The sequence below is a fragment of the Penicillium verhagenii genome (assembly GCF_028828195.1).
Source record: "Penicillium verhagenii strain IBT 33310 chromosome Unknown utg000010l_segment0_segment0, whole genome shotgun sequence".
Classification (NCBI taxonomy): Eukaryota; Fungi; Ascomycota; class Eurotiomycetes; order Eurotiales; family Aspergillaceae; genus Penicillium; species Penicillium verhagenii.
The window spans coordinates 960,724-988,425 of record NW_026643174.1 but is presented as its reverse complement, the minus strand read 5'-3'; the positions used below and the strand labels follow the sequence as shown (position 1 = coordinate 988,425).

At 47.1% G+C, this 27,702-nt stretch overlaps 12 protein-coding genes across 12 annotated transcripts; 6 read left to right on the top strand and 6 right to left on the bottom strand.

Moving 5' to 3' along the window:
- Positions 1–590: 590 nt before the first annotated feature.
- Positions 591–3,231, top strand: N7466_010241 (fungal specific transcription factor domain-containing protein; the record flags this gene model as incomplete). Its single annotated transcript, XM_057169630.1, has 3 exons — positions 591–1,559; positions 1,610–2,188; positions 2,266–3,231. 3 exons carry the CDS (start codon positions 591–593, stop codon positions 3,229–3,231), a joined length of 2,514 nt encoding a protein of 837 aa, XP_057017021.1.
- A 216-nt stretch (positions 3,232–3,447) lies between these two features.
- N7466_010240 (MFS transporter) lies at positions 3,448–4,838 on the bottom strand (the record flags this gene model as incomplete). The annotated part of the gene is made up of 3 exons (XM_057169629.1): positions 3,448–4,078; positions 4,137–4,407; positions 4,469–4,838. The coding sequence occupies 3 exons, from the start codon at positions 4,836–4,838 to the stop codon at positions 3,448–3,450; spliced, it is 1,272 nt and encodes a 423-aa protein (XP_057017020.1).
- A 549-nt stretch (positions 4,839–5,387) lies between these two features.
- N7466_010239 (putative MFS transporter) lies at positions 5,388–7,432 on the bottom strand (the record flags this gene model as incomplete). Its single annotated transcript, XM_057169628.1, has 7 exons — positions 5,388–5,547; positions 5,611–6,078; positions 6,130–6,544; positions 6,606–6,891; positions 6,958–6,983; positions 7,048–7,277; positions 7,374–7,432. The coding sequence occupies 7 exons, from the start codon at positions 7,430–7,432 to the stop codon at positions 5,388–5,390; spliced, it is 1,644 nt and encodes a 547-aa protein (XP_057017019.1).
- Positions 7,433–7,984: 552 nt separating this feature from the next.
- Positions 7,985–8,983, top strand: N7466_010238 (NAD(P)-dependent alcohol dehydrogenase; the record flags this gene model as incomplete). The annotated part of the gene is made up of 1 exon (XM_057169627.1): positions 7,985–8,983. The coding sequence occupies one exon, from the start codon at positions 7,985–7,987 to the stop codon at positions 8,981–8,983; it is 999 nt and encodes a 332-aa protein (XP_057017018.1).
- A 261-nt stretch (positions 8,984–9,244) lies between these two features.
- On the bottom strand, positions 9,245–10,521 carry N7466_010237 (uncharacterized protein; the record flags this gene model as incomplete). The annotated part of the gene is made up of 6 exons (XM_057169626.1): positions 9,245–9,555; positions 9,609–9,676; positions 9,747–10,123; positions 10,192–10,268; positions 10,330–10,366; positions 10,435–10,521. 6 exons carry the CDS (start codon positions 10,519–10,521, stop codon positions 9,245–9,247), a joined length of 957 nt encoding a protein of 318 aa, XP_057017017.1.
- A 1,308-nt stretch (positions 10,522–11,829) lies between these two features.
- Positions 11,830–13,297, top strand: N7466_010236 (O-methyltransferase family 2; the record flags this gene model as incomplete). The annotated part of the gene is made up of 5 exons (XM_057169625.1): positions 11,830–11,994; positions 12,093–12,225; positions 12,288–12,411; positions 12,468–12,925; positions 12,984–13,297. The coding sequence occupies 5 exons, from the start codon at positions 11,830–11,832 to the stop codon at positions 13,295–13,297; spliced, it is 1,194 nt and encodes a 397-aa protein (XP_057017016.1).
- Positions 13,298–13,361: 64 nt separating this feature from the next.
- helE (3-ketosteroid 1-dehydrogenase helE) lies at positions 13,362–15,141 on the bottom strand (the record flags this gene model as incomplete). Its single annotated transcript, XM_057169624.1, has 5 exons — positions 13,362–13,623; positions 13,678–13,989; positions 14,056–14,179; positions 14,233–14,915; positions 14,990–15,141. 5 exons carry the CDS (start codon positions 15,139–15,141, stop codon positions 13,362–13,364), a joined length of 1,533 nt encoding a protein of 510 aa, XP_057017015.1.
- A 799-nt stretch (positions 15,142–15,940) lies between these two features.
- On the top strand, positions 15,941–18,051 carry N7466_010234 (fungal specific transcription factor domain-containing protein; the record flags this gene model as incomplete). The annotated part of the gene is made up of 2 exons (XM_057169623.1): positions 15,941–16,533; positions 16,599–18,051. The coding sequence occupies 2 exons, from the start codon at positions 15,941–15,943 to the stop codon at positions 18,049–18,051; spliced, it is 2,046 nt and encodes a 681-aa protein (XP_057017014.1).
- Positions 18,052–18,180: 129 nt separating this feature from the next.
- On the bottom strand, positions 18,181–19,338 carry N7466_010233 (sugar phosphate isomerase/epimerase family protein; the record flags this gene model as incomplete). The annotated part of the gene is made up of 1 exon (XM_057169622.1): positions 18,181–19,338. The coding sequence occupies one exon, from the start codon at positions 19,336–19,338 to the stop codon at positions 18,181–18,183; it is 1,158 nt and encodes a 385-aa protein (XP_057017013.1).
- Positions 19,339–23,084: 3,746 nt separating this feature from the next.
- On the top strand, positions 23,085–23,853 carry N7466_010232 (peroxiredoxin family protein; the record flags this gene model as incomplete). Its single annotated transcript, XM_057169621.1, has 5 exons — positions 23,085–23,134; positions 23,194–23,306; positions 23,369–23,529; positions 23,592–23,738; positions 23,818–23,853. 5 exons carry the CDS (start codon positions 23,085–23,087, stop codon positions 23,851–23,853), a joined length of 507 nt encoding a protein of 168 aa, XP_057017012.1.
- A 1,054-nt stretch (positions 23,854–24,907) lies between these two features.
- On the bottom strand, positions 24,908–25,517 carry cyp1 (putative peptidyl prolyl cis-trans isomerase (CypC); the record flags this gene model as incomplete). The annotated part of the gene is made up of 3 exons (XM_057169620.1): positions 24,908–25,321; positions 25,390–25,431; positions 25,485–25,517. The coding sequence occupies 3 exons, from the start codon at positions 25,515–25,517 to the stop codon at positions 24,908–24,910; spliced, it is 489 nt and encodes a 162-aa protein (XP_057017011.1).
- A 245-nt stretch (positions 25,518–25,762) lies between these two features.
- Positions 25,763–27,607, top strand: N7466_010230 (aspartic endopeptidase; the record flags this gene model as incomplete). The annotated part of the gene is made up of 1 exon (XM_057169619.1): positions 25,763–27,607. One exon carries the CDS (start codon positions 25,763–25,765, stop codon positions 27,605–27,607), a length of 1,845 nt encoding a protein of 614 aa, XP_057017010.1.
- Between the last annotated feature and the right edge of the window lie 95 nt (positions 27,608–27,702).

Here is a 27,702-nt window from a genome sequence, read left to right as displayed (position 1 = left end):
CCAAAACCAATTTTCGCTGTACAGTAACTATAGTCTTTGTACTGGGACATGGTCACGTGAAAGCAAATCTCCTGTTTTCTGTTATCGTCTCCCATCCCTATTCCATGCTTTTTCTTGCCTTGTATCTCTTAGCAAGAGTATCGCAAAAAATCATTTGGGCAGATGATTACAATTCAATGTTATGGATCCCAAGACGAGTTGTTCTCGATGCAGGGTATTACCACTGACAGTGGACACCATGGTCCATGCCACTCCTTCGTCTCCACATTCGGCAAAGTCGGACCAGCCACCAACTTCCAAGATTCCGAATATTCCGCAAGACCCACCAACGCTCTATCCACAAATTACGAATTTACGATGCACATTCCACATGAATTCCGCTTCTCTGAGGCGTGAGCTCGGTATCTTCAAAATTTGTGAAATATGGGGAGATCAGAGCCACAAAATAGACAGAGTCAGGATGACTCCCAAGACGACAACCAAAATGAAGCATTACATCTGTCAAAGCGACCGAAAAGAGCGAAATATGTGTCGAAAGCATGGTTCGTTTGCCCCAAAAGATACAATCAACTCAATGCATTCAACCTGACATGCCACAGTACCCAGTGCAAGAAAAGAAAAATCAAAGTAAGCCTCGGAACATTCTTCGCGGCATCTTGCAGGCCTGCTTACATAGCCCTGGCCAGTGCGATGGTGATGCACCGTGCCGAGCTTGTGTAGCCAGAGGGCACGAATGCCAGCGCACTGGAACCGACATGCGCGGGAAATGGAGAAATACAAATGCCAGATCTGGCTCGACCGATGATTTTGTTTCAAGATCGAGCAACGCTGGTAATTGTTTTGGCACGATCGGAGACTTGCAGGACTCACATCGTGATGGGACTCGTACAAACCAAACTGAAGCACAACGCGACGTGACAGACCCCGCAGAAAGACAGGCTTCTATTCCTGAAACCCGCAGTACCTCAACACAAGTACCGACATTTTCAGGGGAGACGTCACTGACACATAATTTGACTGTTGTTGAGAGTCGACTGAAGCAGATGGGTGTCCAATATGCGCGACTTCGATCTGCGTCACCGAGTCGCAGGTTTAGATCTTGCTTGACGCCATCTCCCGACCACTCTCCCGAACAGCATAAAGAGACAACATCGACATTTGTCAATCAGGTTCTGCATGCGCGTGGCCTTGTTCCTAGGCAAGAACAATGGGATGAGCTTCTGCATAATTTCTGCGACGAGGTGCATGTTCTGGTCCCATTCCTTCATTTGCCCAGCCTGTGGAGATTATATGAGGGCATGTGGACAAACTTGATCCATGGCCAGTCTAGAAATCACGATCAAAACCTAAATGGCGTTATCCGAGTTCAAACAGCTCATGTTTTGATGTGTCTTGCCAATGGCAGATGCGGTGAGTATTCGCGGACTGAGGGTGAAGAAGGGCGGTATTCTGCAGGCTGGAGCTTTTATAACGCTGCCCGAGATATTTTCGGAGATCTATTGAACGGATTCATTCAGTGCACGGATCAGATTTTAGTACTCCAGACTGTCCTTCTGATGGTGAGAATACGTGTCTAGTCTCATCGTGTGTGGTGCTGACGAAATCCCAGGTTGTTTACCTATTCCGCATCGATGCCCATGGCCCTGCTGAAAAAGTCCTTGCTCTCTCAATCTCCCATGCACACCATCTCGGTCTGCATCGAAATCGAGCGGTAGAAAAAATGTCACCGTTTGAAAGTGAGATGTCTCGTCGTTTGTGGTGGTTTCTATATCTCATGGATAGAAGACTGGCCATAGAGACTGGTCGCCCATTTCTTATCCAGGATATCAATGTCGACGTGGGACTTCCTCGCAACGTGGGCGATGATTGGCTCACGCGATCTCAAAGCGCACCGCACGAATCCAATCTAGACCAAGAAACTAACGAAGCCGGCATGACTTACGTTCCTTATCTGATTGCCATGGCTAGCTACTCTAGAGTAATAGGCAAGGTCTGGGAATCCCTTTATGGTGCCGCCACCTCAGACTCAACTGCGACGCCTCTTCTGAATGAATACTTGGAGCATCTAACTACACAATCACAAAAGGATATTGACCCCGAGTTCTCCTATGACCCGCGCTCCCCTGGAAACATTGACATCAATGGGCTTCCCTGGTGGCAAATCAAACAGATATTCATCATGCGAATTGTATGTCCTATGAGCAAGATTACTTCTTTTTCCCGTTTTCTTACTGCTGAGAGTTGCTAACTTACCTACTCTATAAGAGATGGTCTTCGTTATATCTGCTCATCCGCAAACCAATGCTTAAAAGGGCCTGGTCACCCAATCAGCCGCTTCCAGAAGCCATCGAAAATGAAGTTATTTGCATGCGCGTGGCCCAGAGTATATTCGACGACTTCAACAGCATGCCAGAACAACATCCAAAATACACGTTCCCATTTTTACACTATCTCACTAATGCGACAATCATTGCTTTGGCTCTTATCATCAAGCAACCTTCATTCAAACGGAATTATGGCCAACTTACCCTCAAGGCTGCACGGTCACTATGGGAACATTGCCGCAAGACCTGGGTCTCTGGAAGAATGGCACAGTCTGTATGGAGATTGAATCAAATGGCAGACGCAACGCTCAAACCTGCCGATGACCGACCTCAAATCGGAAATCCTCACCATCGTCGTCATGATAATTTAGACCAGTCTGGCCTAAATGTAACAACTGACTCGCAGCTCTCCGTTACCCCAGCCCCTCTATCCGTACGATTTGGAGAAGGGATCTCGGATACGGATCGGACTCCGTCGGCTAGAGCTAGATCTGGAATTTCTGCCTCACATATTCAACCCATTGATCGACCATGCGTGCAAACAAGCCGTCCAATGACTTTCAATGAAACCGCGCCCACTGGATATGAGCCTGAGCAACGCGGCGCTACACAAAATGTCAACAAAGTGCAGAAGCCAGATAAAGCACTCAATGTTGAAATATATCCACACAACCAACTTCCATCGATGGTTGGAATTTCAGCGACAGATTCAAACAATCGTGAAAGCCAAATTCCTTCAGAAATGGCAAGAGTTTCATATTTCTCCGCTGAGGCTCGCCCAGTGTCCCAGGATGAACCAGATGTGGATCTATCATTTCCAGGTGAGATAATAGACGGAGGGATGGAATGGCTACAAACGCTGTTTGTAGATGGCTTAGATACCCATCTTCTGCCGGTGTGGGATTAAATCCACCAACTTATATTTGTAGAAACCAATGCCTGATAGTTGAACCTCGGATGGGGATCATTCAAATGTTTCAAATGTTTTATAAATCCGACCTCGAGAGCACTTGAGTTGAGCATTCAATGTTTGTTATAGTTGTACATAACACCTTTGCAAGTCAGGAATGTTCTTGTCAAGTGCTACTATGTTTGAATATAACCTTTCAGATCCACCATCTTCTCATGTGCCTTTGACAATCATAGGGCTCCGCATTCGAATGCGATGCCCGTATCTGTAGAAAATGAAAGGAATTGGTATCAAAACAACCTCAATGAGAGCCAGCATAGTCCCAGCCCACTGCGCTCCCATAACACGATACATCCTATCCCCCGCAAGAGGCAGGAGTCCCGCAAGGCCATACCTCACAATTGAATTCCCCGCAATCGCCGAAGCCGCATAAACAGTATAACTCCCTGCCAGATAATTCACCGAATAGATGAACACAAGCCCATTCCCCAGTCCAAAGGGAATCCCTGCGAGAATTGACCAAATCCAGTGAACAGGTGGTCGGGCTGTCCATGCAAACCAGAGCTCGCCGACCGGGATCAAAATACTACCCACACACACGGCAAATACCGCAGCTTCAGGAGCTGGACGACTAGTAATTGCGTCTTTGGGGTGCATCGTGATTATTTTTCTGATCAGGGGTTCGAGAGAAACTGCGATCGCGGTTCCGGTTCCGATTCCGCAGTAGCTTAGGCCGGCGAGACCTGGGGACCAACCTCGGAGGTCTTGGAAGACGACTGGGTATGCTACGAAGCATAGGAAGAGGACTGCGTAGGCTAACCCGACGTACAGATTCCAAAAGACACTAGCGAGTCATTAGTTTCATCATGGCGAGGTCTTGCTTTGTACTTTCAAGTTCATACCATATCGGCTCAAGAACGGCCATCCGCAATGGCCGAATCATGTTTGTTTTCAATATTTGAAAACCCGCTTCTTTGTGATCATAGCGACACCACCATTTATAATTACCCGTTTCCTGCTGCCTTCGTTTCGTTCTCTGTCGAAGAAGAGCCGGAGTGTAAGTTTCTTTCACGAGAAACATCAAAACAAACGATATCCCAGACAAAATCAAGACGAGCCAATTTGTCCAGCGCCAGCCAAGGTATTGGTAAACAAAACCACCAATGATTGGACCTGTAAGAGGAAAAATAGTGTTAGATTTGAGACAGAGACTATGAGAAAGTTGAACTTATACCAAGAACAGGCCCATTCATTGCCCCAAGACTCCAGCAACTCAAAGCCAAGGCACGATACTTATCATCGGTAACATCAGTGACACTTCCAGGGGCACTTGCAATCCAAGCACCGCCAAAAAACCCACCAAAGAATCTGCTGATAAGCACGGCTTCGATATTTTCAGCAAGAGCCACGGGGAGAATCAGCAGAGCGAATAAGGTGATAGAGACAAGATACACCGTCCGACGACCATATATCTCCGACAACGAAGACAGTATCACACAGCCGATGGCAAGACCGAAAAGGTTTGTAGTCAAACCTAAAAGCACCACGATGTCGGATGACATGTCGAATGTCTGCTGGATTCCATCAATGGCCGACGTATACATCGTTGTATAAATGACACTGGCTTTCCATCAGTTGTTTATTCTCGTGACCAGAGTAAGGAACTTTCCAGCTTTGGGATCTAACTTACACAATTGATGTCGAAAAAGACATTGAAGCTACGATGAAACTTCTATACCAAACTGACCAATTCCGAGGGTTTTCGGAGTCGCCATTTTCCCATGTCACCTCGAATTGCGGATCGGGTGGTGTCACCACACTTTCTGCGCTGGGGACCATTCCACATGTTTTTGATTCATCCATAAAAGTCGTCTTGTTTGTTAAATCTTGATCATTTCTTTTTTAGTGGCGATTTTCGGTGATCTATAAACACGCGGTTTTGCGGGGTAAGGCGCGGAATCTTACGTGAAGATTCCGTGATGCTATTTCTATTTAATTGGTTTGCTTAAATTTGATTCTTCTGTAGGTATGCGAGACAAAACACTGAGTTGATTCGAATGTTCGATATTAGAAGCCAATCAGCCTATCTATAATTGGTAGTGCATTAATTACATTTTTTGCCCCATTTGAGGGACATCTGGACGATGTTCACTTTACAGAACGTATCTGAAGAACGGGTTCTCCTTGTCCGTGAGATCGTCAAAGGCGATCTTGTCTCGTAGAACCTCATCGAGTTCCATGTTATCGCGGGCTTTGTTTTCACGCCAGAGCACAAAGTATAAAGCGACAGCAGCGGCGATAGTGATGCAGTAGCTGAAAAAAGTCAGTCAATATAGATTCTGAATCATAGAACATAAAAGACAATTCAATACGTACCAAATGATCATACCTTGCCACAACTCTGGATAATGCTGAGCCTTGGTACTGCTTTTAACAAGCTGGGGCCCGATGATATTTCCAACTGTATAAGCCACGAAGGTTGTAGCAGCCATGATGGTTTTCTTAGTAGCTCCAGCCACATTGCTGGCGCCAATCGTAATGATCAAACTGACGACCGGCCCAAAGAAACCTGTGAGAGTATAACCAACAACTGGAGTGGCGGGGTGGTATCCCCATTGAGATTTCCAGATCATAATGCAGCCGGCGATGACCGGGAGGCAGCATAAAATGAGCATTGGAATGCGTGTATTGGGGATGACTGTGGGGATGTATCCGCAAAGAGGGATAAAAATGAGACAGATTGCACCAACGGGGAATTGGAACAGGATCGAGTCCAAAGTGTCGTACCCAAAGGTCGATACAATCAAGGGTCCGAATCCAGAGATGGCTCCATTGATTGTGTACCTGATGAAATTAGCCGATGAAGGATATGTCAGCTGCATGGGGACCACTCACGCTGCTGCCATCATAAGAGCTACCAAGTAAATTTTGGGATCGGTCAACGATTCCTTCACTTGGCTGAATTTAATCTGCTGGCATCTAACACCCGTCTGGCCCTTGCGAAGCCGCTCCACAGCAACCAATCGTTCTTCGGGAGTAAGGAACCAGGCAGTGACTGGGGAGTTGGGCATGACGCAGCACCAAAGACCGAACAGAAAGGTGAGCACACCAGCGAAGATGTAGATATATTGCCAGCTTTTCAGATGGCCAGCGGTGATTTGGCCGAAACCATAGTTCAGAGCGCTACCAATGATTGTGAACCAACCCACGCCGGAGAACCACCAAGCCTGTCGCATAGTCTGCTCTTCCTGGGTGTAATACCCACTCACTATGGTCATAAAACCAGTGGGGATGACACTTTCAATAACTCCTGTAGGGTATTAGAGACACAATAATACCAAGGATCAAGGAGTACTAGAGAGAAACTTTACCGAGGAAGAACCGCTGGGCGAAAAGTCCTTGCCAGGATGTCACGCTGGCAGTTGCTGCACAAGTGATAGCCCAGAGTAGAACGACAGGACCGAAGACATAGCGCAGGTTGAATTTCTGCAAGACCAGAGTCATGGGGTACAATCCTGCCAACATGCCGAAGTAGAAAACCGACGTTGCCCAACTGAGACGTGAGGTACTGACTGTCTCTGGGGTCGTTGAATAATCCACGACTTCCAATGCCAGATCGGTAGTCATTCCAAACAGAGTGGCACTACCAAGGATAGCCTTGAGAGGCAGTCAATAAGCTTCATTCCACCAACGGATCTCAAGAATGATCTATCAGATTCATACCTTATCCCAATAAACGATGCCATAACCTAAATCAAATGACAGTGGTTAATTTTCAAATGTTCAAATCTCCGATAAAAAAAGCAAACATACCTATCAACATTGCCGGCATGAAGTACAAATCAATTTTCCGTAACACCCGCTTTGCCACAACTGGATCAATATCCTGTGCTACATCGCCCACAACCGCCAAGGCGGCATCTTTTTCAGTATCATGTGCAGGTTCATTCGCGTTACCAACGCCATGAACTTGAATCATCTTGATCCCCGTCGCAGCAACTTCGTCACGTTGCTCATTCAACTTCTGAATCGTAAACAAAGCACTTTGGGGAAAAAAAACAAACTGAATCCTCGACGAAATTGACTTTTCGACACTTCCTAATTGGGACACCCGATACCGCGGGTCAAATGGGGCTCACCGCTTGGAATACTGCCAGAATCGGCCAGCATCGGAGCTGTGTGGTCCGGGTGCTGACATCTTGTTCGCTTATTCAGAATCTCTACTACAAAAGTCATTCAACCTGAAATACGAGAAAGTTTCCGAGAAATCCGAGTCTGTTGGATAAGGCATGCGTGCATGACCTCGTGGCTTGATTTATGCACAATGTTCGATTTCTCACATGAATCAAGCTCCTTCGAGCTAGGCTGCATCGGGTTTAGAGAAAATCCGACCAAGTTTATCCTGTCCCTTCCAGCTGAAAATATGATTCATAGATTGCTCAGAATCACAGAAGGTTCTGATAGTGGATAAAGTTCTCTTTCAACAAGCTGCAGATCAGGACGAACCCGGTCAAGGGAGGTGATATCAGTGGACCAGCTCGACCCGGCTAGCCGCTAGATAACGAAACAGGTTACATCACCAGTATTTTCTTTGGAGATGTAACTTTCCAAGTGGCTCTCGTGTTTCAATATTTCGTGAAGATATGACGTAGGAGAACTGATTTTTAAGACAATGCTATAAAACGAATGAGAAGTCTCAATTGAAATTGGAAACACATATCAATTTCCAATTGCAAGTCAGCTCACAACAATGCCGATCGAATTCACCGTATTCAAGGGTTCCAAAGATGGAATCCAACAAAGCACGACGCGCAAAGACGGCCTCAAGCGAGACGAGGTGCTCGTCCGTGTCACCCACTCCGGCGTCTGTGGCACCGACCTCCATTATCAGAATGCCGACATGGCCCTCGGCCACGAAGGAACCGGACTGGTAGAAGCGACCGGGCCGGACGCCCACATCTTGAAAAAGGGCGACCGCGTAGGCTGGGGATACGAGCAAGATTGCTGCGGGCACTGCCGCCAATGCCAAACAGGGTGGGAAACCATGTGTCCGGAGAGAAAGATGTACGCTGGCGCCAACCTCGACCAAGGCTCATTTGCCTCGCACGCCGTTTGGCGCGAAGCGTTCCTTTTCAAAATCCCCGACAATCTAGCCAGTGAAGATGCGGGTCCGTTGATGTGTGGTGGGTCCACCGTCTGGAATGCTCTCCACGTTGCGCAGGTGCGACCGACCGCGCGCGTCGGCATCGTGGGTGTCGGAGGATTGGGTCATCTGGCCATCCAATTCGCTGCGAAGATGGGCTGTGCGGTGGTTGTGTTCTCTGGCACGGACAGCAAGAAGGAGGAGGCGCTGAAGTTGGGTGCCACGGAATTCCATGCTACCAAGGGCTTGAAGGAGTTGAAGCTGGAGAAGCCTTTGGATAACCTGATTGTCACCACTAGCAGCCAGCCGGACTGGAAAATGTATCTCGGTGTGATGGCACCCGGTGGTGTGATTTCTCCATTATCGGTGGATGCGGGCGACCTTAAGATCCCGTATATGCCTTTGCTGTTGTCGGGTCTTCGGGTACAGGGTGGAATTGTATCTTCAAGACAGGTGCATCGCGATATGCTGGAATTCGCGGCGCTTCACAAGATCAAGCCTGTGAAGATGAGTTTCCCGTTGACATTAGAAGGAGTGAAGGAGAGTCTCAAGACGCTGGAGGATGGAAAAATGCGGTACCGAGGTGTTCTTGTCGCAGAGAACTAAGTGAGGTTGCGCGGGGGTGAAATTTCTTAGTTCGCCGAATTTGAGAAGTGACCTTCTTTCCCTAGAAGGTACTTTCCTTGTCATTAAATAATTTGTCCATCCATGATGTCAATATGAGGACCTTGGCTGTACATCCCCGAGATTACAAATGAAAAAGCAAATTGCCAATACTGTTACATTTTCCAACCAATGATCTGCTCTATGAGAACTCCGTGATTCATGCATGCTGATATAAACATGCACTTCGATCCTGCAAAGCGCTTATATGTGCAGGGATATTAGTTCCGTTTCATCGGTATGTCGATCGGACACTGCGCGGGAGGTTTCGGAGCCATTTGGTTTTATCACTTCTAAGCTGTCATTGCCCAGTCGTGAGAACCCATCTCCAACACTTATGCTGGCAGACTGTCCATGGTAACCGTATTGGGGCAACTGCCTTATTGGAGTCTGGGTCCTGAGCAGCTTTCGTGGAAGCATCTTGGATATCAATGGCCAAATGGAAGGCAGGCAAGCTGCGATAATTATGATCCCACCCTCGAGAATAGTCCAAATACCGAGCTTGACGGATACCCCTATATACACCTGTCAGCTGTCTGGTCTTGGTTTTTGAGTAAGCAAAACATACAAGTTGGGTCCGTCGTTGCATTCTCTTGGAAGAACGTTGTCATTCGTAAGATGCTAAACACGGTTCCTCTGTAGGCCAGGTCACTCACGAGTCACGACACTTGGAAAAGAGGTAACAGCGGAAAAGACGACAACTTACAAACTTCCTAACAGGAACACACCTGTCAATGCCAGTTTATGTCCAAACGCAGTATGCAGCTTCCAAACGTAGGGCAAAGGCATCACCAGAATGATGACATCGGTCAATATGTTTGGTAGAGATACCCATCGATAAAACGCCTGCTGGTTAAAACAGGTACCTGCAATTGATGAATCCCAGGTATATGCGATTGGCCAGCACTGAAAAATTGCGGCGAAGAGCACTCCTACTCCGTGACCCAGAACAATCGCTCCCACAACATATGCAAGGGTTCGAAAGGTGCGGAGACTAAATATGCGGAGGTAGAACAGAAGAATTGATAACTTGGCGGGAGTGACAGTGAAGGGAAAGTCCAGAATCTCGTTTGCATAAAGGCCCTATACATGGCAGGTCAGGACTATCATTTTCTATCTTCGGAAGCGACTATAATCGAAGAGAAACACACCTTTTCCAATGTAATAAGCTTCTGTGGTGTTTTCATCACATCCACAAGGTGGTAACCGATTCCACCTTCTTTGACCACTTTTGTTGGAAATTGATTAGCAATTGGTGTACATCATACAAATGTGAGGGGTCGACATACAGTAGATGTAGAGCGCAACTTGCCCGAGGCTTGCAAGCTACAAAACAAACATTTGAAGAGTCAGTATTTCCCCTCTTACAAGAGTAGGAACTGAGATTGACTGACCAGCGCAGGAATTATAAGATAATCATCAATTCCAATGGCCACTTTCTGCAGGTTCCTAGTGTAGAATCGCAGACCGACAACGACCATCTGAAGAATCGCGACCGTGATGGAAATCCCGATCAATTGATCGCCACAATAGGCGACTTCGGTGCTTTGCCCCATACTTGTTGAATGGGCTCCCTACATTTGTGAAATTGGAAATGTGTGGACATGTAGTTTTGTACGTGGAAGGGCTTCTTTTTCTTTTTTCTTAAAGACTACATTACTATGCTCAAGGGATTCGTATGTGTGGCTTGCGGTTCGAAGGATTCGTGATAGATTAAATGCAGTGCGCGTTGGAACATCCGATAGTGACCCCACCTGTAAGCACTTGGCGTTGCATCTGGATTCTGGCGTGTTTCTCCTTTTATGATTGGGCATCTCGTGTAAAAATAATTGCCATTGTTCCTGCAAGCCAATGAACATGTGTTCAAACATTGGGTTTGTGTACATAATTGCCGAATTATTTCCAATATCCCGTTTTTCGCTCCGAGACCACGCAGAAGTTACTAGGTCCCTCTATAAACGTGAAACTTGGCTGCAATACAACTAACTATTATTGCCAAGAAATATTCAATTGCACATCAACAATGATCTGTGGGCGTTAGAGTCGATTTCGATGCGGGAACAAGTCCGTGGCAAGTTACAACCCATTTCGGGGCCGAAGACATCACCGAGAGTAAACAAGTATCAGTCTCTCAGCCACATCGACACATTCTACTTTCCCAACCCGATCTTGGCCTTAGTGAAGCCAACAGGAATTGATTATAGATCTACTTCCAAGATTGGACTACAGTTGCCACTTTTTGGTCTTTGCTGGCTCCAGGTCTCTTCCAAGCCTCAGCAAAAAGCAAGTCAATTTCCTACACACGCCCCGCATAGTTCATTTGAATCTCTCGACTTACAGATCTCACGTGGGAATTCTAATGGATCTACCGGCGCAGGTTTTTGGATGCCCCATTTCGTGTGCAGGATGCATTTGGCCCCCAATTACTAGTTTGTACTAGTGGGCGCCATACATGTAGGTACAAATCAAAATATCCGGACCATCTGCGGATTATCCGTAACGACATTCAATTTTCAATGATCTCTCCTTTCTTGGTACTAATTGAGTACTCGTATCCGTACATGGGCAAGAACTAATCCAATCGGTGATATGGGCGGATCCTGGTGGGAGACTAAAGCGCGGGCCGAACGGCTGTTCTGCCCTCCACTGTAACGGACCACGCAATGGCTCTAACGATGTTTAGCAAAGGATTCTGGCGGGGGTAAAGGAGTGATCGTACCATTTAATACCCCTGTCACCCAGGAAGACTATTAGCCACAGTGTCAGTTTCAGACGCAAAAAACACAAAAATGGGTCAAGAACACGACATCACAAGTCAGATTAGTGCTTTGGCCAGGGCAATCAAGTCTGAAAAACTTGATGAAACTACCCGGCTGCAGGCCTTAGGCGCTGCTCGGGACTTACTAGATTCCCTGGAGTCACCGGTCGAGAGAATTATCAATGATGTTGTGATGGTATGTTGCACTTCCACATTGCGGTTTAAAATACTTCGGCCCAAAATTGGGTCCTGGAGGATCGAACCATGGAGACAATTTCTAACAAATATGACTAGAGCCCTCCTATTTTGACATCCATTCGTATGGGTGTCCAACTGGGCATATTCACTCAGATCAGCGAGAACCCAGAGCACGGGGTAACTACCCAGGAAATTGCAGAAAGATCCGGAGCTAGCCCGATCGTTGTTGGTGAGATCTCCCATTTCCCCTAGTGCAATGAACAATTGTTAACATGGTTCATGTTTACGCAGACCAGTTTCTCCGACTCCTTGCGGCAACAGGGTATGTGGATCAAAGTGATGCACAAAGGTTCAAGCCCTCGGCTCGGACAATGGTCATGACCGATCCCGGCATGGAAGCAACAACACGCGCATGGTAAGTACCAACACATCTCCCAGTACTTTAGATTTAGAGACGCTAATAGTCTGCAGCTTTGACATCGGGAACTGTTGTGCCCTCAAGGCTCCGGAGTTCTTTCGTCGAAATAATAACCAGTTCCCCTCTTCAGTGGGAGACACTCCGTTTCAACTCGGCCTGAACACCGATCTCAACTATTTCGCGTGGCTTGGCCAGAATCCAGATTTGGCAAAGGACTTCCAGCAATGGATGGCTCTGAAGCAGAAAACCACCCCCAGCTGGACCGATTGGTTCGATATTGAAAAACATATCGTTGATGGCTTCGATTTCCAGTCTCCCGATAATGTCCTGCTTGTGGATGTTGGCGGCGGCGAGGGAAAGTACCTGCGGGAGTTTAAAGAAAGCCTGAGAATCCCCATGGCTTCTAGTCAGCTCGTGCTACAGGATCTCCCAAACGTCATCTCTGCTATTCAAAATCCACCTGACGTGCAGTTGATGGCACATGACTTCTTTACTCCTCAGCCTGTGAAAGGTAAGAATGGAACCCACCCCAAAAGACCTGATTTCTGACAGCTAATTTGAACTAAAAGGAGCTCGGACATACTTCATGCATTGGATCCTTCATGACTGGTCAGATGAGCGATGTCAGTCTATCTTGAGAAACATTGTGGATGCAATGAAGCCAGGTTATTCGCGTCTCATTCTTCACGAGTCGATTCTCCCTGATACGAACTGTGACCTTCCAACGGCATGCATGAGCATTATGATGATGGTCCAAGTTGCAGCTTTTGAACGCTCGGAAGGGCAATGGAGGGCTCTACTTGCATCGGTTGGGTTATCTCAAGTTACTTTCTACCAATGTCCTGGGAGTGGAGAAGGAATTATTGAGGCCATCAAGCTGTAACATAATAGGAAATACATAGACCCAACAGGCTATTTACTTCAAGCTAAACGAGTTCATCAAGATTTTAAAGTCGGCCCTTCATTGGTGCCGCATCTTTCGCATCAGCAGCTGGTAGACGAGGCTCCGGTAATCCCAACTCTCGCGCGACTCCACGAGCAGCCCACAAACCGGTCACAAATGCGAGAGCAAGACCGCCAGCATATCCCAGGTTGCTAAATCCACCAGCATCGACTCCAGCAACCAATAGGCCGGGAATGGAGATTTTGTCAGGAGTCAGGGCCTGTCCGTGCTTGTTGATTGCAATACCTCCGTACGTGAATGTGATGCTTGGGTCAAATATTAGCAAAAGTGGGTGAAGTGTGGTATTCGGACATGCTTACGATGGTTGAACTTCCATAGCGTAGAATGGCCCTTCGCCATCCACCAAAGGCGCGGGTGGGGAGCCGCCTCGCCCGACTGGGGCATCAAGTCCTACATTGGTCTTTCCGAGACGCACAGCCTGATCGTATTGCTCGATGGTGCGAGCAGATTGAACGGGATCTACTCCCCATTGACGAATTATATCCATCAGGCCTTTCAAAGTCGGTGCGCTTCCGACATTGCATCCGTAATCCCGCGCTTTCTGAAGACGATCGATGGAGCCGGCATTGGGGAACGGTGCACCAACGGTATGTTGGAGGCGGGTTTTCTCACTATCGTGAGCAGAATTGAATCAGCTTAGCCTTCTGGGGTCAATTCTAAATCTGTAGATGACTTACTTGAATAGCAAAAAGCCTCGACGCTTTTCCTGTTTTGCCAGATATTGGTTGACAATCTCATCTCCAGTCGTTTCATCTGCAAATCGCTTGCCGGCTTCGTTTACCAATAAACAGAATTTGCTCTCTAAGCAAAATGTCAGTTTTCCGTTCAGTAAAAAGATAAAGTTGCTCACTTACGATATTGAGCCAGAGGCAGATAATCCTTCGGGTCCACGTCTTGTGCGCGCACAGGTGCAGCCAGCAGATGACCGTAATACGTGTTCATACCCCTAGTTGTTCCGGCTCCTGATCTAGAGGCTAGACTCAGACCATCACCCACCGATCCTGGGTTGGACCGTACGAAGATATTATCTCCACCCTGTCCCAAGTACGTGGCCGTCATCTGGGAGGAGCCTTGGAATCCTCCGGTCGCCAGAACCACGACCTTTGCCTTGACTTCATAGTATTTGTCCTTCGATCCGGGGGTATGTTCACAAATCACAGCCCCTGTGACCCGTGATCCAGGTACTCCCGGTCTTTCCTGTATGAGCTTGACCACGGAAGTATTCGTCATAATCCGAGATCCGTTCTTACTACCTTCAATGCGGCTGCGGTGTAGCTCATGAAGCTGAGGGATCTTGATTGGGAATCCAATTCCTGTTTTCTCGTCGAATTTGCGGTTAGTCAATCGTTCGAGCAAGCAACAGCTTAAAATATATTTACCAATCGTCATGATCCCATCGAACCGTTCTGCAGTCGGGATGCCGTTTTCTCGCATCCACTGCACTGCTGAAAGATACTCATCCAGCCATGCTTGTTGAAGAGTCGCATCGCCTTCGGGAACCCAGGCTCGTAGTTTGTCGTATGTATGGGGAGCCCAGCTGTAGGACGGAGGCACAAATTAGCAAGTGCTATCACAAAAAAATCGTGGAAGAAAATAGAAGCAGCAACATACAACATGCCTGCAGAAAGGCTTGAAGAGCCGCCAATCTTTGATTGTTTTTCCACCACCAGTGTTTTGACTCCGGCGTCTGCTGCAAATGCAGCGCATGCCATGCCAGACATTCCGCCACCACAGACCAAAGTATCCACTTCGAGTATATCCATTTTGCAGACTGTTGAAATAAATTTGTCTCAGAGAAGGCAGATAATTTTATCGAATGGTAAAATATCAAATATTTACCCATGCTTTATATGAAATTCAAGTATCTCGTTGGTTGATATTCTGCCGCGGTGCCGGTCACTTAATTAAATGGCCGGGTGGAGACGACTATCAATCGAACCAATAGATGATCGCTCCGCAGTGAACCCCAGAAAACCGATTACAGCACGGCAACGCCATCACCGAATATGATCCTGCCGCTTGTTGAATGCAACAGAACTGGAGTGGTTTCTATGGTCATCTGACCGAACTGCTTTGAAAGACCCAATCAGGCTTCTGGCTCTCCGAACTCTCCACCACTGAGGGATTTCTGCAGATTCCCGTTGTGGCGTTGCCCCTCTCTTCCAGCCTCGCAAACGAAGTGGACCATGACATCCACCAACGGGCTCGGTCTATCACAATCGTATGATGGAAATGCTCATGAGCTCAGAGACTGACCGGGTTTCGGCCCCTCCAGCTAGTGCACCTGCCTGCGAGGCATGCCGAAAAATGAAGGTAAGCACACAGCGAGGCCCAAAAGCAGCCGACAAGGCCTGCATAATCCGAGGCTGACAAGCTTAACAGATGCGATGCATTCGCCCAGAGACAAACAACGCGAGTGGCCGAACGCCAAACCCATGCGAGCGATGCAGGCGGACAAATCGGACTTGCAGAATTCCAGAGCCACGCCCGCTAGGGCGGAAAAGGGGAGCACGAGGTCGTTACCAAGGCTTCGAAAAAGCAGTACGGAAATTGCGATCGGAGATGCGAAAAGAAAAAATAGAAACAGACTCCGAAATAATTCAGGACATTGTGCACTTTCCAATTAGTGAGCAAGCAACACCAAACCCCCTTCGCAACGAGCAACCATATCAAACTTTATCACCAACCGCAAATCACATACCGAGACTGGACTTTTCCCAAAGCCAAGGGAATATTTTACAGCAAGAAACAGACTACACATTGCCTCACCATGCCCAAGAACCAATCAGCAATCCTCTTGCACTGCTGGCGGACGCATCAGATGCTGCACGGGCACTCGAGCCTCATTCAATATCGGCCGACAACACACCACACTCTATGGGCGAAACATCAGGTCAAGGAGATAATCTCGTGGGTACAGGAAGTCTCGGTCGCTTACTGCGGCGACCAGGCTATGTTTCGCTTGGGCTACAATTGAGCAGAGACAGCATGGAAAATGCGTTAGATGCTCTGCTCACACCCACACATAACGTGGACAGATACTCGAATTATTTCAAGAGACCTGTCCAAGAATCTCTTCGAGATATCGGACCAGATGTGGACCCTGTGGATTTGGGGTTGGTTACTATGGAGGAGGCCCACTATCTATTCCCCATGTAGGTCACCTGCATATCCACCATTGACTGGCATTAATAGGCGCTGACTTATGTTTATCATTTAGCTATTTTACCCGCCTGCATCCAATCAACGGAATACTGGATCCTGTCCTCCATACCGCCGAATTTGTTCGCTCGCGATCTTCGTTACTATTTACATGGGTCCTAGCCTTAACAGCGCAATTTGATCATGCGTCTGCTTCAATCGCCAAGAGACTACGCTTACATGGGGAGAAACTATCGAAGCATGTCCACACATGCGGCTTTAAATCAGTTGAAATCGTTCAGGGCTACTATATTTCACTACTATCTGCCACTCCCGCTGAGACATTAGCGAAGGAGCGCTCTTGGCTATATACAATGCACGCCTTCGGTGTAGCTGCAGAGCTTGGGTTAGACCAATACTCCGATACAGGAGAGTCTCGGACAGGCCTACTTCTGTCTACATACAACATGGAACACAGTACATCTAGGACCTCAGGTCCCACGGCTAACCAGATTTCTCCCCAGTGTGAAAATGACAGTTTATATGATCAACGATTGATACGCAACCGGGAAAGAACATGGTTTAGGATACTTCTATGGGAGCGAGCCAATAGCGCTGCATATGGCCGGATTCACAGTTTTCCGGAAACAACACTGACCAAAGGCATCGAACGATGGTGGGTGCACCCACTAGCCGATCCTACAGATAGACATACAAGCGCATTCATCGCTCTGCGACGGATCCTCGCCTCCCTCAACGGCGACCTCCGAGATAAAGAGGACGCACATCACACTGATCCGCATTGGGTACGAGATCTCGTGGACAATGCGCTCCAGCCTTGGTGCAGTACATGGCTAGGGACGCCGGCTACCAGTGCATCATGTTCAACAGAGCAACTTTCAAACACGTTCCTTCGGTACGTCTACCTTCACGGTAGACTATGGACTCTCTCAATTGCGCTCCATACTACCAAAGAAGACAACGGCAACATGGCTGGGATTCGTAACGATTGTTTTGAAGCGGCCATCAATGCATGCGAAGTGGCAGTACATGATCTGGAAACAATAGGAGAGCCATTGTACGGCATGCTAGCACCGACTTGGGCTATGATCTCTTATGCTGCTGTCCTGGCTTTGAAATTATTTCCCGCGATATACGGATCCCGGCTTGGAAGTCAGCTTGAGCTATTTGCTCTGCTGGGTCAGGTTGGCCTACAACTTGAGCGCGCTGGTCAAACACCATCTCATCGATTTGGTATTGCGGCCTTACTGGGTCAACATATTATGATGATACTTCGGGCTAAGTCTGTGGCTTTGAGGGAAGAGTTGCATATTGAGTCATCTTATTCTCAAAACTGCAGTAATGAGCAACAAATATCTCAGGATAGGGCGACAAGCCGGTCAAATGGCCCATTTGTCTCTGATTACGACCCCTTCCTCACAAATGCTAGCTTAGCAGGTGATGTTACTGAAGATGGATTTGCAGATCTATTTCGAGAAATATTTGGCCCGGGTTTTGGAGGCGTCTTTTGAAACTCGTTGAAACGTGGAGATGAATTATAATGCATAATGTCAAATTGTAAATAACAAAAGAGAATACTATCTCATCAACGTACATCCATCACGCATATCTATCATATTGTTCATTCGGTCATCCTCTGATCATAACCGATGGCTCGTCGTTCGTAATCGCTGGATAACTTGACCAATGGCTTGCTGGACATGGGCTTCGTTCTTCCAAAATGGAGCAAGCTTGATTGCCACATCAAACACTTTCTTTAGACTGTCAATACCCCGAACAGCATGAGTGATGGCAACATCATCCCCAGGCTTGTTCAGAGACGCATTGAAGACCTCCAGGGAAATGGGTCCTGTATATCCCGTAGCTAACACAGCGGCAGTCACAAGCTCAACAGGCATATATCCGCCACGCGATTGTTCAAGCGGGTAAAGTCGATGGCTTCGAGACCAGGGCAGAAGTGCCGGTATCGTTGGATCTTCAGGAGGGAAAAACGTCGACGGGTTCATCAGCTCGGCATCTCCACACTGGAAGAAGAAGATCCGATCCCCAGGAACGGTCGTCGCCAAAGATGCGAGCGACCCAGTCAGAACTTCCAAAGATTCCTCCAAGGTTGGGTAAATACGCCCATGGCCCGCAGGATTATACGGATCCGCAAACTCGACAGCAAGAATATTGAACGCATCGACAATCAAACCGACGTTTGACCGATTCGCAAATCGCACAACCTCCCATGACGAGGACCAAGTATTCCTTGTCGCCCATGACAGTCCCTCATATCCAATCTTCAACATCCTTCCACCATCTGCTTTCGCATACGCTGCCGCCATATCACCCAGCTCCGCCAGATCCTTAGCAACAACCTTAAGATCCGACGTAACGCCACTATCGGTGCGAATACTGGCACACATAAAGACCAGATCGGTATCAAAGGCGCGCATAAATGGGAAGCGCTTCGCAACCAGGTCCAAAGTTGTCCGTCGCTCAACAGGGTCTTTGATTCCCTCGATCATGCGAAGAGGCTGTGTACATGCGATCCGCATGCCGAGAGACTTGACCAGATCGCCCAATTTCCGTGCGACACGCAGGTTCTCCGCGGTGGGTTCCCAGAGCTGCTCGGCTGAGAGACCGTGTTCGACTAGGTATGCGGCCCAGCATTCGTCGAATAGGTCAATCCATTGGTACCCGGCTTTGGCCGCCGCTTCGAGTCGTGGGGTGAGGGTGTGTTCTCTCCAGTTGCCGAGGGATAGAGTGGCGATGCCAAGTTCATTTTTATGCTGAGGGGGCCATTGAGAGGACATGGTGACGGTGAAGGTGGTTTAGAGGTTTGAGGAATTTGGGACGTTCAGCTGTGGCTATTAGAAGGAAAATGGGTGATTGAATATCCGTCATGTCTTGGTCCGGGTGCTCCACCCCCACACTTCGGGCCATTTTTTAAGACTCCGGGCCTTCTCCACTTGGATTTGGAACTTGTTGACACAGGGTATATTCTACCCGTTGGCAGCCATGTTGCATGACGACTATCTTTGCGGGGAACTGAGGGCGGATAAAAGCTTTATACAGATTTGTCTCCAATTTAGATGTGGAAAAGTCATTCCCCTCCCCTCCCCCTCCCCTCCCCCTCCCTTACTACTTGTTACAGCATGGAAGCATAATCTGGTGGATGGATGCATTCATAACTATCATCGGGCGATCGCCCGCCATGTGATATAGGGCGGTGACGCCCGGCAACATTAGGGGGTGACCGGGTAACAGGTCCCTGGTCGGGACAAAATGCTGTCCCAGCATGAAAATACATAGCAAGCAAATGCAATTTGGATAAACATAGTAAACGAAATAGTCGAATGAACGAAAGCGTAACAATTTAATGGTAAACGAACTAGCTGAATGTATATAAGTGGAATAATTTAGAGTAAGCGAAATAAGAAGTAGGAGTATAATAATCTAGAGTAAATAAAAAACAACGATCAAAGTGCCTTATGCTCTATTATTAGCCTTGCTAGCTCGGTTGCTACCTCTTGAAGGTCGGGGTCGACCATATTTATGATTGTATTACTGATATTTACTATCTTAATGGGTATATTTATGTTGAGTACTATGAGCTAGTACTTAATTAAGGTATACTATATAGTAAGTATAGCTTATGTCTTGATGTCTGATGTATACTAGTTAGTAATGAGCTTGATGATGGCCTTGAACTCTTTGGGTGTAAAGTGAGTTAGAGCCGTAACTATAGGTTGGATGGTGGTACTAGGAGTGTTTAGGATAAGTATTATAATAGGGGGCTTATAATTGTAAACTGGGGTAGCTAGCTTATAAATTGGTTCTTCTATATCTATTAAGGTATATAGTTCTGACTTAGTATTATCTAATGTTCCTTTATTACTATATAATTCTGACTTAATATTACCTATTCCTTTATTACTAGTTGTATCTAATTCTATCTTATTATTCTTTTTATTAAGAGTAAGTTTATAATAGTATATAGAGGTTCTGATTATGGTTATAGTAGTATTAGCAGTTGGTATAGGTATAGAGTTAAATCTATTGATAAGGTACATAGATCCGATCGAAAGGTCTGTCTTAGACTTCTATAAACCACAATTTAGAGTAATAAAAGGATTATACTCAGCAATTAAGGTGAGGGGTACAATCAAAGCTTCCGAGCAGTCCTTTAGGAGCAGAGTTGCCTGCGTATGGTCGGTAGCCATAATGTCATGACAACGCGGGTCTCTTGGGTGGTCGTCGATCTTGTCATCGAAGGCCCCCGCCCAATTGATTGCTTGATGCGCGATTGGGTGGAAGTCGCTCAAGTATGATCCCCCTAGGGTTATCGCTCCGAATCCGAACTCACTTGTCGAAGTGACTTGTGTGTTAACCTTCTTGCTGATGAGGTAACCAATTGAGCGAGAGGTTCCCTCCGGAACAAAACAGTAATATTGCTTGTAGTGGTAGCATGTCAGTGACCGGGTAACACTACTCGGATACTTGCGCGAAATTTCGTTACATGATCGATATGGGCCATAGCCCATGACAGAACTCCAATGCTAGAGTAGATTTTGAGCAAGGATTCGATTGAGAAACGCGTGGTTTGACTTACTTGTTTCCACTCGTGGGTTCAACTGAGATCTCTCGTATACCGTGCATGCTCCGGATAAATCGATTCGCATCGCGGTTTGGTACCACCAGTCATGGGCTGTGTCATGTATCTCTGTTGGTATGACGATGATGCGCAGTGTACGCGTCAAAGAGTTGTATTTTTTTCTAGAAGAGAGAGCATTAACGAGACTTGAAACGATTGAAAAGATGTTTCGACTTACCTTGTCGAGTAAACTTCATCCAGTGTGGGAGGATTCTTTCCCCAGTCGGTACACCGACTGTAGTTGATAATTAGGATATATTCAAATAATATTGAAAGGAGAGTGAGAACAAAATGGGCACCTATCTCACTTGAGTAGTACTATGTAAACTCATACTCTTTTACAGGCACTGAGTACGTAGGTATTAATCTCGAGGACTGAGTGTATACCTACATGTATCTCAAGTATTAAGCACTTGCGTACCTAGTAGACACCCCACAGCTCTGCACATGCGCCTAGTACCTGTCTACTGAGATATACCTTCAATTTTGAACTTAGACTGCGCCGCAGACGTTGCGAGGACGCGCCCCTGTGCGTCCTACTACCTTCCTTTTGTTATCCTCTTCCCTGATACTTTCCCTTCCATCTCTATTCTCCCATATCCAGCACTATCTGACTCTTTTCTATTCTCGCGACCATGGCACCCGAGAAAAAGGTCAGCAAGGCAGCGTCGAGCGTGGTCGAGAGATTCATCATACTCGGTATCGTACCTTGCAATGTCTATATCTTATCGCATTCTTGGAATTGTGCTATGGAAACATAGTACTTTATGATCGAACAGTCAACCTACGGCCCATTTCACCAATGTGCGATGGTTCCAGGAAGAACTGGTTGCAGAAACCGGCAGTCGAGGTTGGAAAAGTATTCACATAAGTGCAGCCTCAATGACACCCAAATTGGTGTTCCTCCTTCTGCATTGACCACACCTACATCTGCATGCGCATCAGAATCAACCCCGGGTGGACCCCAGACTGGAAATTCAAATCAACCGACCCGAACTTCCCGCACAATAGTAACAGAAGCTCGTGATTCCCTTGCCGCTTTTGAGGATGTTGAAAGGAGACTAGATCAGCGCCGCCGAGACTTTCAGGACGTGTTGGATGGGAACCATCCAGAATCTGACATTGATACACTCCGAGCATTGATTGCAGGTCTCCGCAACATCAGAATTTGAAATTAGGCATCACTTTTACAGTACATATATCATGTTGCATCGATATCATGTTTATTAATTACTGGCCTCTGAATGATTAGCATTTGAGGTTTGGTTTTTACTATGAAGAGTAAATTCTGTTCATGACTTTCAATGTTTCATTAAACCAAAAACATCAACAAATCTGTTTTACATGTATCGATCAGAGTTTGAGTCTTGACTCAGTGCTGAGAACATCAGTAATCAGACTTTCAATGTACATGTGTTGACCAGGGCTCGAAGGAACGGATAAGGAGCACTTGAGAGACATCAATTGACCATTCATGAGTATCACAGGTTCGAATGTTCAAATATTTGAATGCGGTTCACCTAAAGTATATATATGGTAACTTGAGCACGACATCTGTCGTTCAAGTTTCAACATTAATGTCGGACTTGTCCGTAGAACAAACACCGAACGGAGGTTTAGATCACTGCACATGTGAGCTTCATTAGATCCCTCCCCGGTATAAAATCTTCTACTGTGACTAGAAGAACATGATGAGTCTTGACTCCAAGGATTCAACTAATCCAAGGGCAAAGACGTCAACTGGTCTTTGCTTATCGGCGGGCTCCGGCCATTAATAAGCTTTGCCCACAAGGTATCCACACTTGTATGGAACCGCGGTCTGCCCCGCACTGTCCCCTCCGAAGCTCTTCTGAACTCATCTACTTTTCCTTCTCCTAACACTCACAAAACAAATATCTGCCCATCATGACTACCCTCCAACCCGGCGACACTTTCCCTGCTGATGTGAAGTTCAAGTACGGTCTCGAAAGCAAAAAAAAAACAACCAAACACATTGCTAATCGTATACTCTTAGGTACATCCCTTGGACTGAAGAGAGCAGTGATGCCTCTTCGTGCGGGATCCCAATTGATTACAATGCCTCCGAGAAGTGGGCAGACAAGAAGGTCGTCCTTTTCTCAGTCCCTGGTTCGTGAATTTCGTTAGGATTTTCAAACCCAAACCCCCTCAGTCCCGTCTAACATATCCAGGCGCCTTCACCCCCACTTGCTCCGTCAACCACGTCCCCGGATACATCCAGAACCTCCCCAAGCTGAGAGAGAAGGGTGTCGATATTGTTGCGGTTCTCGCTTTCAATGATCCCTTTGTTATGAGCGCATGGGGCAAGGTCAATGGAGTGCGCGATAGCATTGTGAGTACCTCGGGTAATTTCGATTTGTCCCTTTTGATCAATCACTTATCGTTGTGAAATAGCTTTTCCTTTCCGATCCCGATGCCACCTTCTCCAAGAGCATTGGATGGGCTGACGCTGCCTCGGGTCGCACCGGCCGTTATGCTATTGTCATCGACCACGGCAAGATTAGTTATGCCCAGATCGAGACCGAGAGAGGTGCCGTTAAGGTAAGAGACTGCTTTTTTTTTCTTTGGTTTTGCCGTTATCTTTTGGTTCGAAATGCTAATTTATGTTGCAACTCTATAGAAGTCTGGAGCCGATGCCGTCCTTGCCTCCCTTTAAATCACAAATGACTATCTCCAATGTCAAAATCCAGACAATCGTAATATTTTAAGCATATTTGGCATTTTTGAATGATCAACGTAGAAAGGTGCATGTGTAGAACTGACCTTCAGCCCTAGGCTCATGGTTGGTCTAGTCTTTTTGTTAATCTTGTGAAATATTTGAGACCGGGCACAGTATATACATGCGACTAGTACCTCTGAAAGCTTGCGTGAAAACCAAAAGTCATATGAGAGATTTAAGACCAAGCATACCTATAAGGAAAGTTGACCGAAATATCAGATAAAAGCAGGATCGCGCGCAGCCTATAAGAAACCCAAAATATCAGATCAAAGCAGGATCACGCATAGCCTATAAGAAAGCCAAAATATCAGATAAAAATCATATCGCGCGTAGTCCTATCCAGCAGCAGCTACAAGCCCCCAAAGCTGTAGCCTGTAAGTTGTAACAAGTGGGCTGCACGTGATGCATGATGACTCATCCACCCACATTTAAGCAAAATTATTCGGCCCAGCAATCCTTTTTCCTCCTCATGCCACTCCCAGTGTTTTGCACAGCCCAACTTGCTTTCAATGGCAATGTTGGGTTTTATGGCGAGAGCCTTCACTGGATCTCGTCGTGGGAGTGCTAGAGAGACTTCACTCTGTATCTGCTGCTCCGGAATGGAAACATCTGATGGAAGCGGTTCGTTTTGTAGTGACACATTCATTTGACCATAGCTTGGAGTTATTGCTTCTCCTTGCACTCGTAGAGAATTGATTTGCTATAGATGCTAGAACTATATATTCGTGCTCTGGTCATTGCCTAAACACACAGACCAAAATAACTGTTGGCTGGGTTGTTCCGGCGGAGCGTCGTGGCCCTCTGCTGGTGTGCGCTTTGCTTGTGCTCTTGTCCTATTTGACAAGCCTTAAATCTCTGGGTCATATCATCTATGCAAAGCCATGCATGCATCTCCTGCCTGTCTCAAACAAAACGTGTAGAGAACAAGCTGAAAAAGATCCTCCCTGCAAGTGCAGCGGCATTAAAGGGTGGTGCGGAGCTTCAAACAGCTTCACTCCTCTGCGCCTTCTTCAATCACTCTTGCCCGGATGATCTTGACATCATCCACAGGTCGGTCCTCTCCCTTGGTCTTGACCAGACCCATGCGCTGGATAACCCGCATGCCGCTCTTCACCCGCCCAAAGATTGTATGCTTTCCATCCAGCCACGGTGTTGGCGCAAGGGTAACGAAAAACTGACTGCCGTTCGTATTGGGACCGCTGTTTGCCATGCTCAAGATACCAGCTCCTGTGTGCTTGAGGTCGTCGCGAATCTCGTCCTCGAATTTTTCGCCGTAGATGGAGCTGCCTCCGCGGCCGGTGCCGGTAGGGTCGCCGGTCTGGACCATGAAGTTGGGGATAATGCGGTGGAAGATGACATTGTTGTAGTAGCCTCTTTGTGCGAGCGTGACAAAGTTCTTGCAGGTCTAGATGGCTTATTGTTAGCTTCTGGCTCGTTGCGACAAAGAGTGGGGGGTGGGTGGTGGCTGCTCACCTTGGGCGCATGGTTGTTGTAGAGCTCGACAGTAAAAGCGCCCTACCAAAAGTTAGCCACACTCAGAGAAACAAATTCATCAGAGCACGAATTACCATTGAGGTATCAAACACCACGTCGGTCGACATCTTGAAGGTTGTTTATGGATTGAAAGATGCGATCGCAGTTCCTTTGGAGAGAGAAAGAGAAGAGCAAAGGCGGAGCTTGGCGCGGCAGTTTGCAGCGGTTTTAACAACTTGCATCATTTCCACCTTACAACTCATTCAGCCCATAATGGATTAAATCTGGACTGTTGTCTCTCGTTCTTTTTATTTTGAAATTTTGAAACAAGTCTTTCTTTGGCTATCCGGCTTGCCCAGCCCAAGGAATCATCATGGCTGAGGCCAATATCAACCCCCTCGTTGAGCTCATTGCTCATGCGTTCTACTACTTCGACCAGTTGAGGCCTCATCTCTCTCTTTACAGCCACTTACTGGTTTCTGCTATGTTTCCACTCTGGATTTCTGCACATGCCTCTCTCTCAAGACCATCCTCTGCTGCCAAGCCTCCAAAGAAGTCTGATAAAGACCGTGATGATGATGAAAACGACGATGACGATGACGATGAAGATGAGCAGGGTCCTGTCGAGAGAATAGAGGGACTCCAGCCATCTGATGCTTTGATGTTCCCTTTAACTGCGGGCATCTCACTATGTTCCTTGTACATGGCCATCAAATGGCTCGAAGGTGCTGACATTGTAAACAAGATTCTCGGCTTCTACTTCTCGCAAGTGGGTGTGTTCTTTTCTCTATCTTTTCTCAAGGACATTATGGTGGTAGCTCGCTCCTTGATCTTCCCAAAATACTATCGCCATGGAGGTGTATTTTACCAGGTGGATCAGTCCGAGCATGTGTGCAGAGCCGCAATTCCCGACAAAATAAATGGTGCTGATCATGTACGATATTCACCTCTTCCTGGAGTATTTGGCACCTTTCCACTACCAGGATTTGCACTGAAGCCACTGTGGGCTTTTCGAAATGCTGTTTATCAACGGCTAAAGCTGAAATTCCACGTTCGTGGCTTGTTCAACCTCAAATCCCCTGTGGGCCTCCTTGACCTTCTGAGTGGAATCGTCGCCCTTGCCGCTGTGGGCTACTTTCAATTTGTGGAAAAGCCGTGGTGGTTGACCAACTTCCTCGGCTTTGGTTTCTCCTATGGTGCTCTGCAGCTTATGTCCCCCACAACTTTTGGAACTGGATCCCTGATCTTAATGTCATTGTTCTTCTATGATATTTACTTTGTTTTTTATACTCCCGTGATGGTCACTGTTGCCAAAAGTCTGGATGTCCCCATCAAGCTCATGTTCCCCCGAACCGAGGCGGATGGTATGCAATCCCATGCTATGCTAGGCCTGGGAGACATTGTGATCCCGGGTATGATGGTCTGTCTCGCATTACGGTTCGATCTATTCCTTTACTATCAGCGCAAGGGAGCTCAAAAGGCCCAGATCGAAGGCCCGGAGCACGAGACAGCCAAACCTGAATACCAGCAAGCAACTGGTTCGTGGGGTGAACGATTCTGGGCACCGTCAGTAAAGACGGGAGAACCAGAAATTAAGCCACCATACCACGATGCTCGATCCTTCCCAAAGGTTTACTTCAAAGCCAGCCTTGTTGGCTACTTCTTTGGCATGGTTGCCACCCTTTTGATTATGCAATACTTCCATCATGCCCAGCCTGCTCTTCTCTACTTGGTTCCTGGTATTCTGATCTCGCTTTGGGGCACAGCCCTCTTCCGTGGTGAAGTCAGTCAGATGTCAGACTTTTCCGATGCCGAAGAAGAAGAGGAAGAGGAAGAGGAAGAAAAGGAAGAAAAACAAGATTCCGCCAACGATTTGTCAGATCAAAAAACCGAAGCCGCCGACGGTGGAATCAAGGGCTTTTTCACACGCATTTTGTCTGGTGATATGACTGTCTTCGGGTCCAAGCCTGAGGACAAAAGGCAGAAGGATGTCAAGAAAAAGACGGCCGAAAAGTCCGACGCTGATAAAACCAAATCCAAGGACGTCGAGGACGACTTGAGTTTGATTTCATTTTCTCTCTCTTTCTCAGGCAAGAGACTTTCTAAAGAGAAGTCTACCACTAACGATGGGCAGCCGGTCATGTTCCCCGGCCCTATCGACGACGATGATGAACGCCCATTGAAGAAACGCCGCGGGACTCCCAGAAAGCCGACTTAGTCGGAAGCAAACCCATGTGTCGCTATTTGCTCGATTCTTGTCCCAGTCCTCTTGTGTTAATTAATAAAAGCGAAACAGTCCATGTTTAGAAAAAA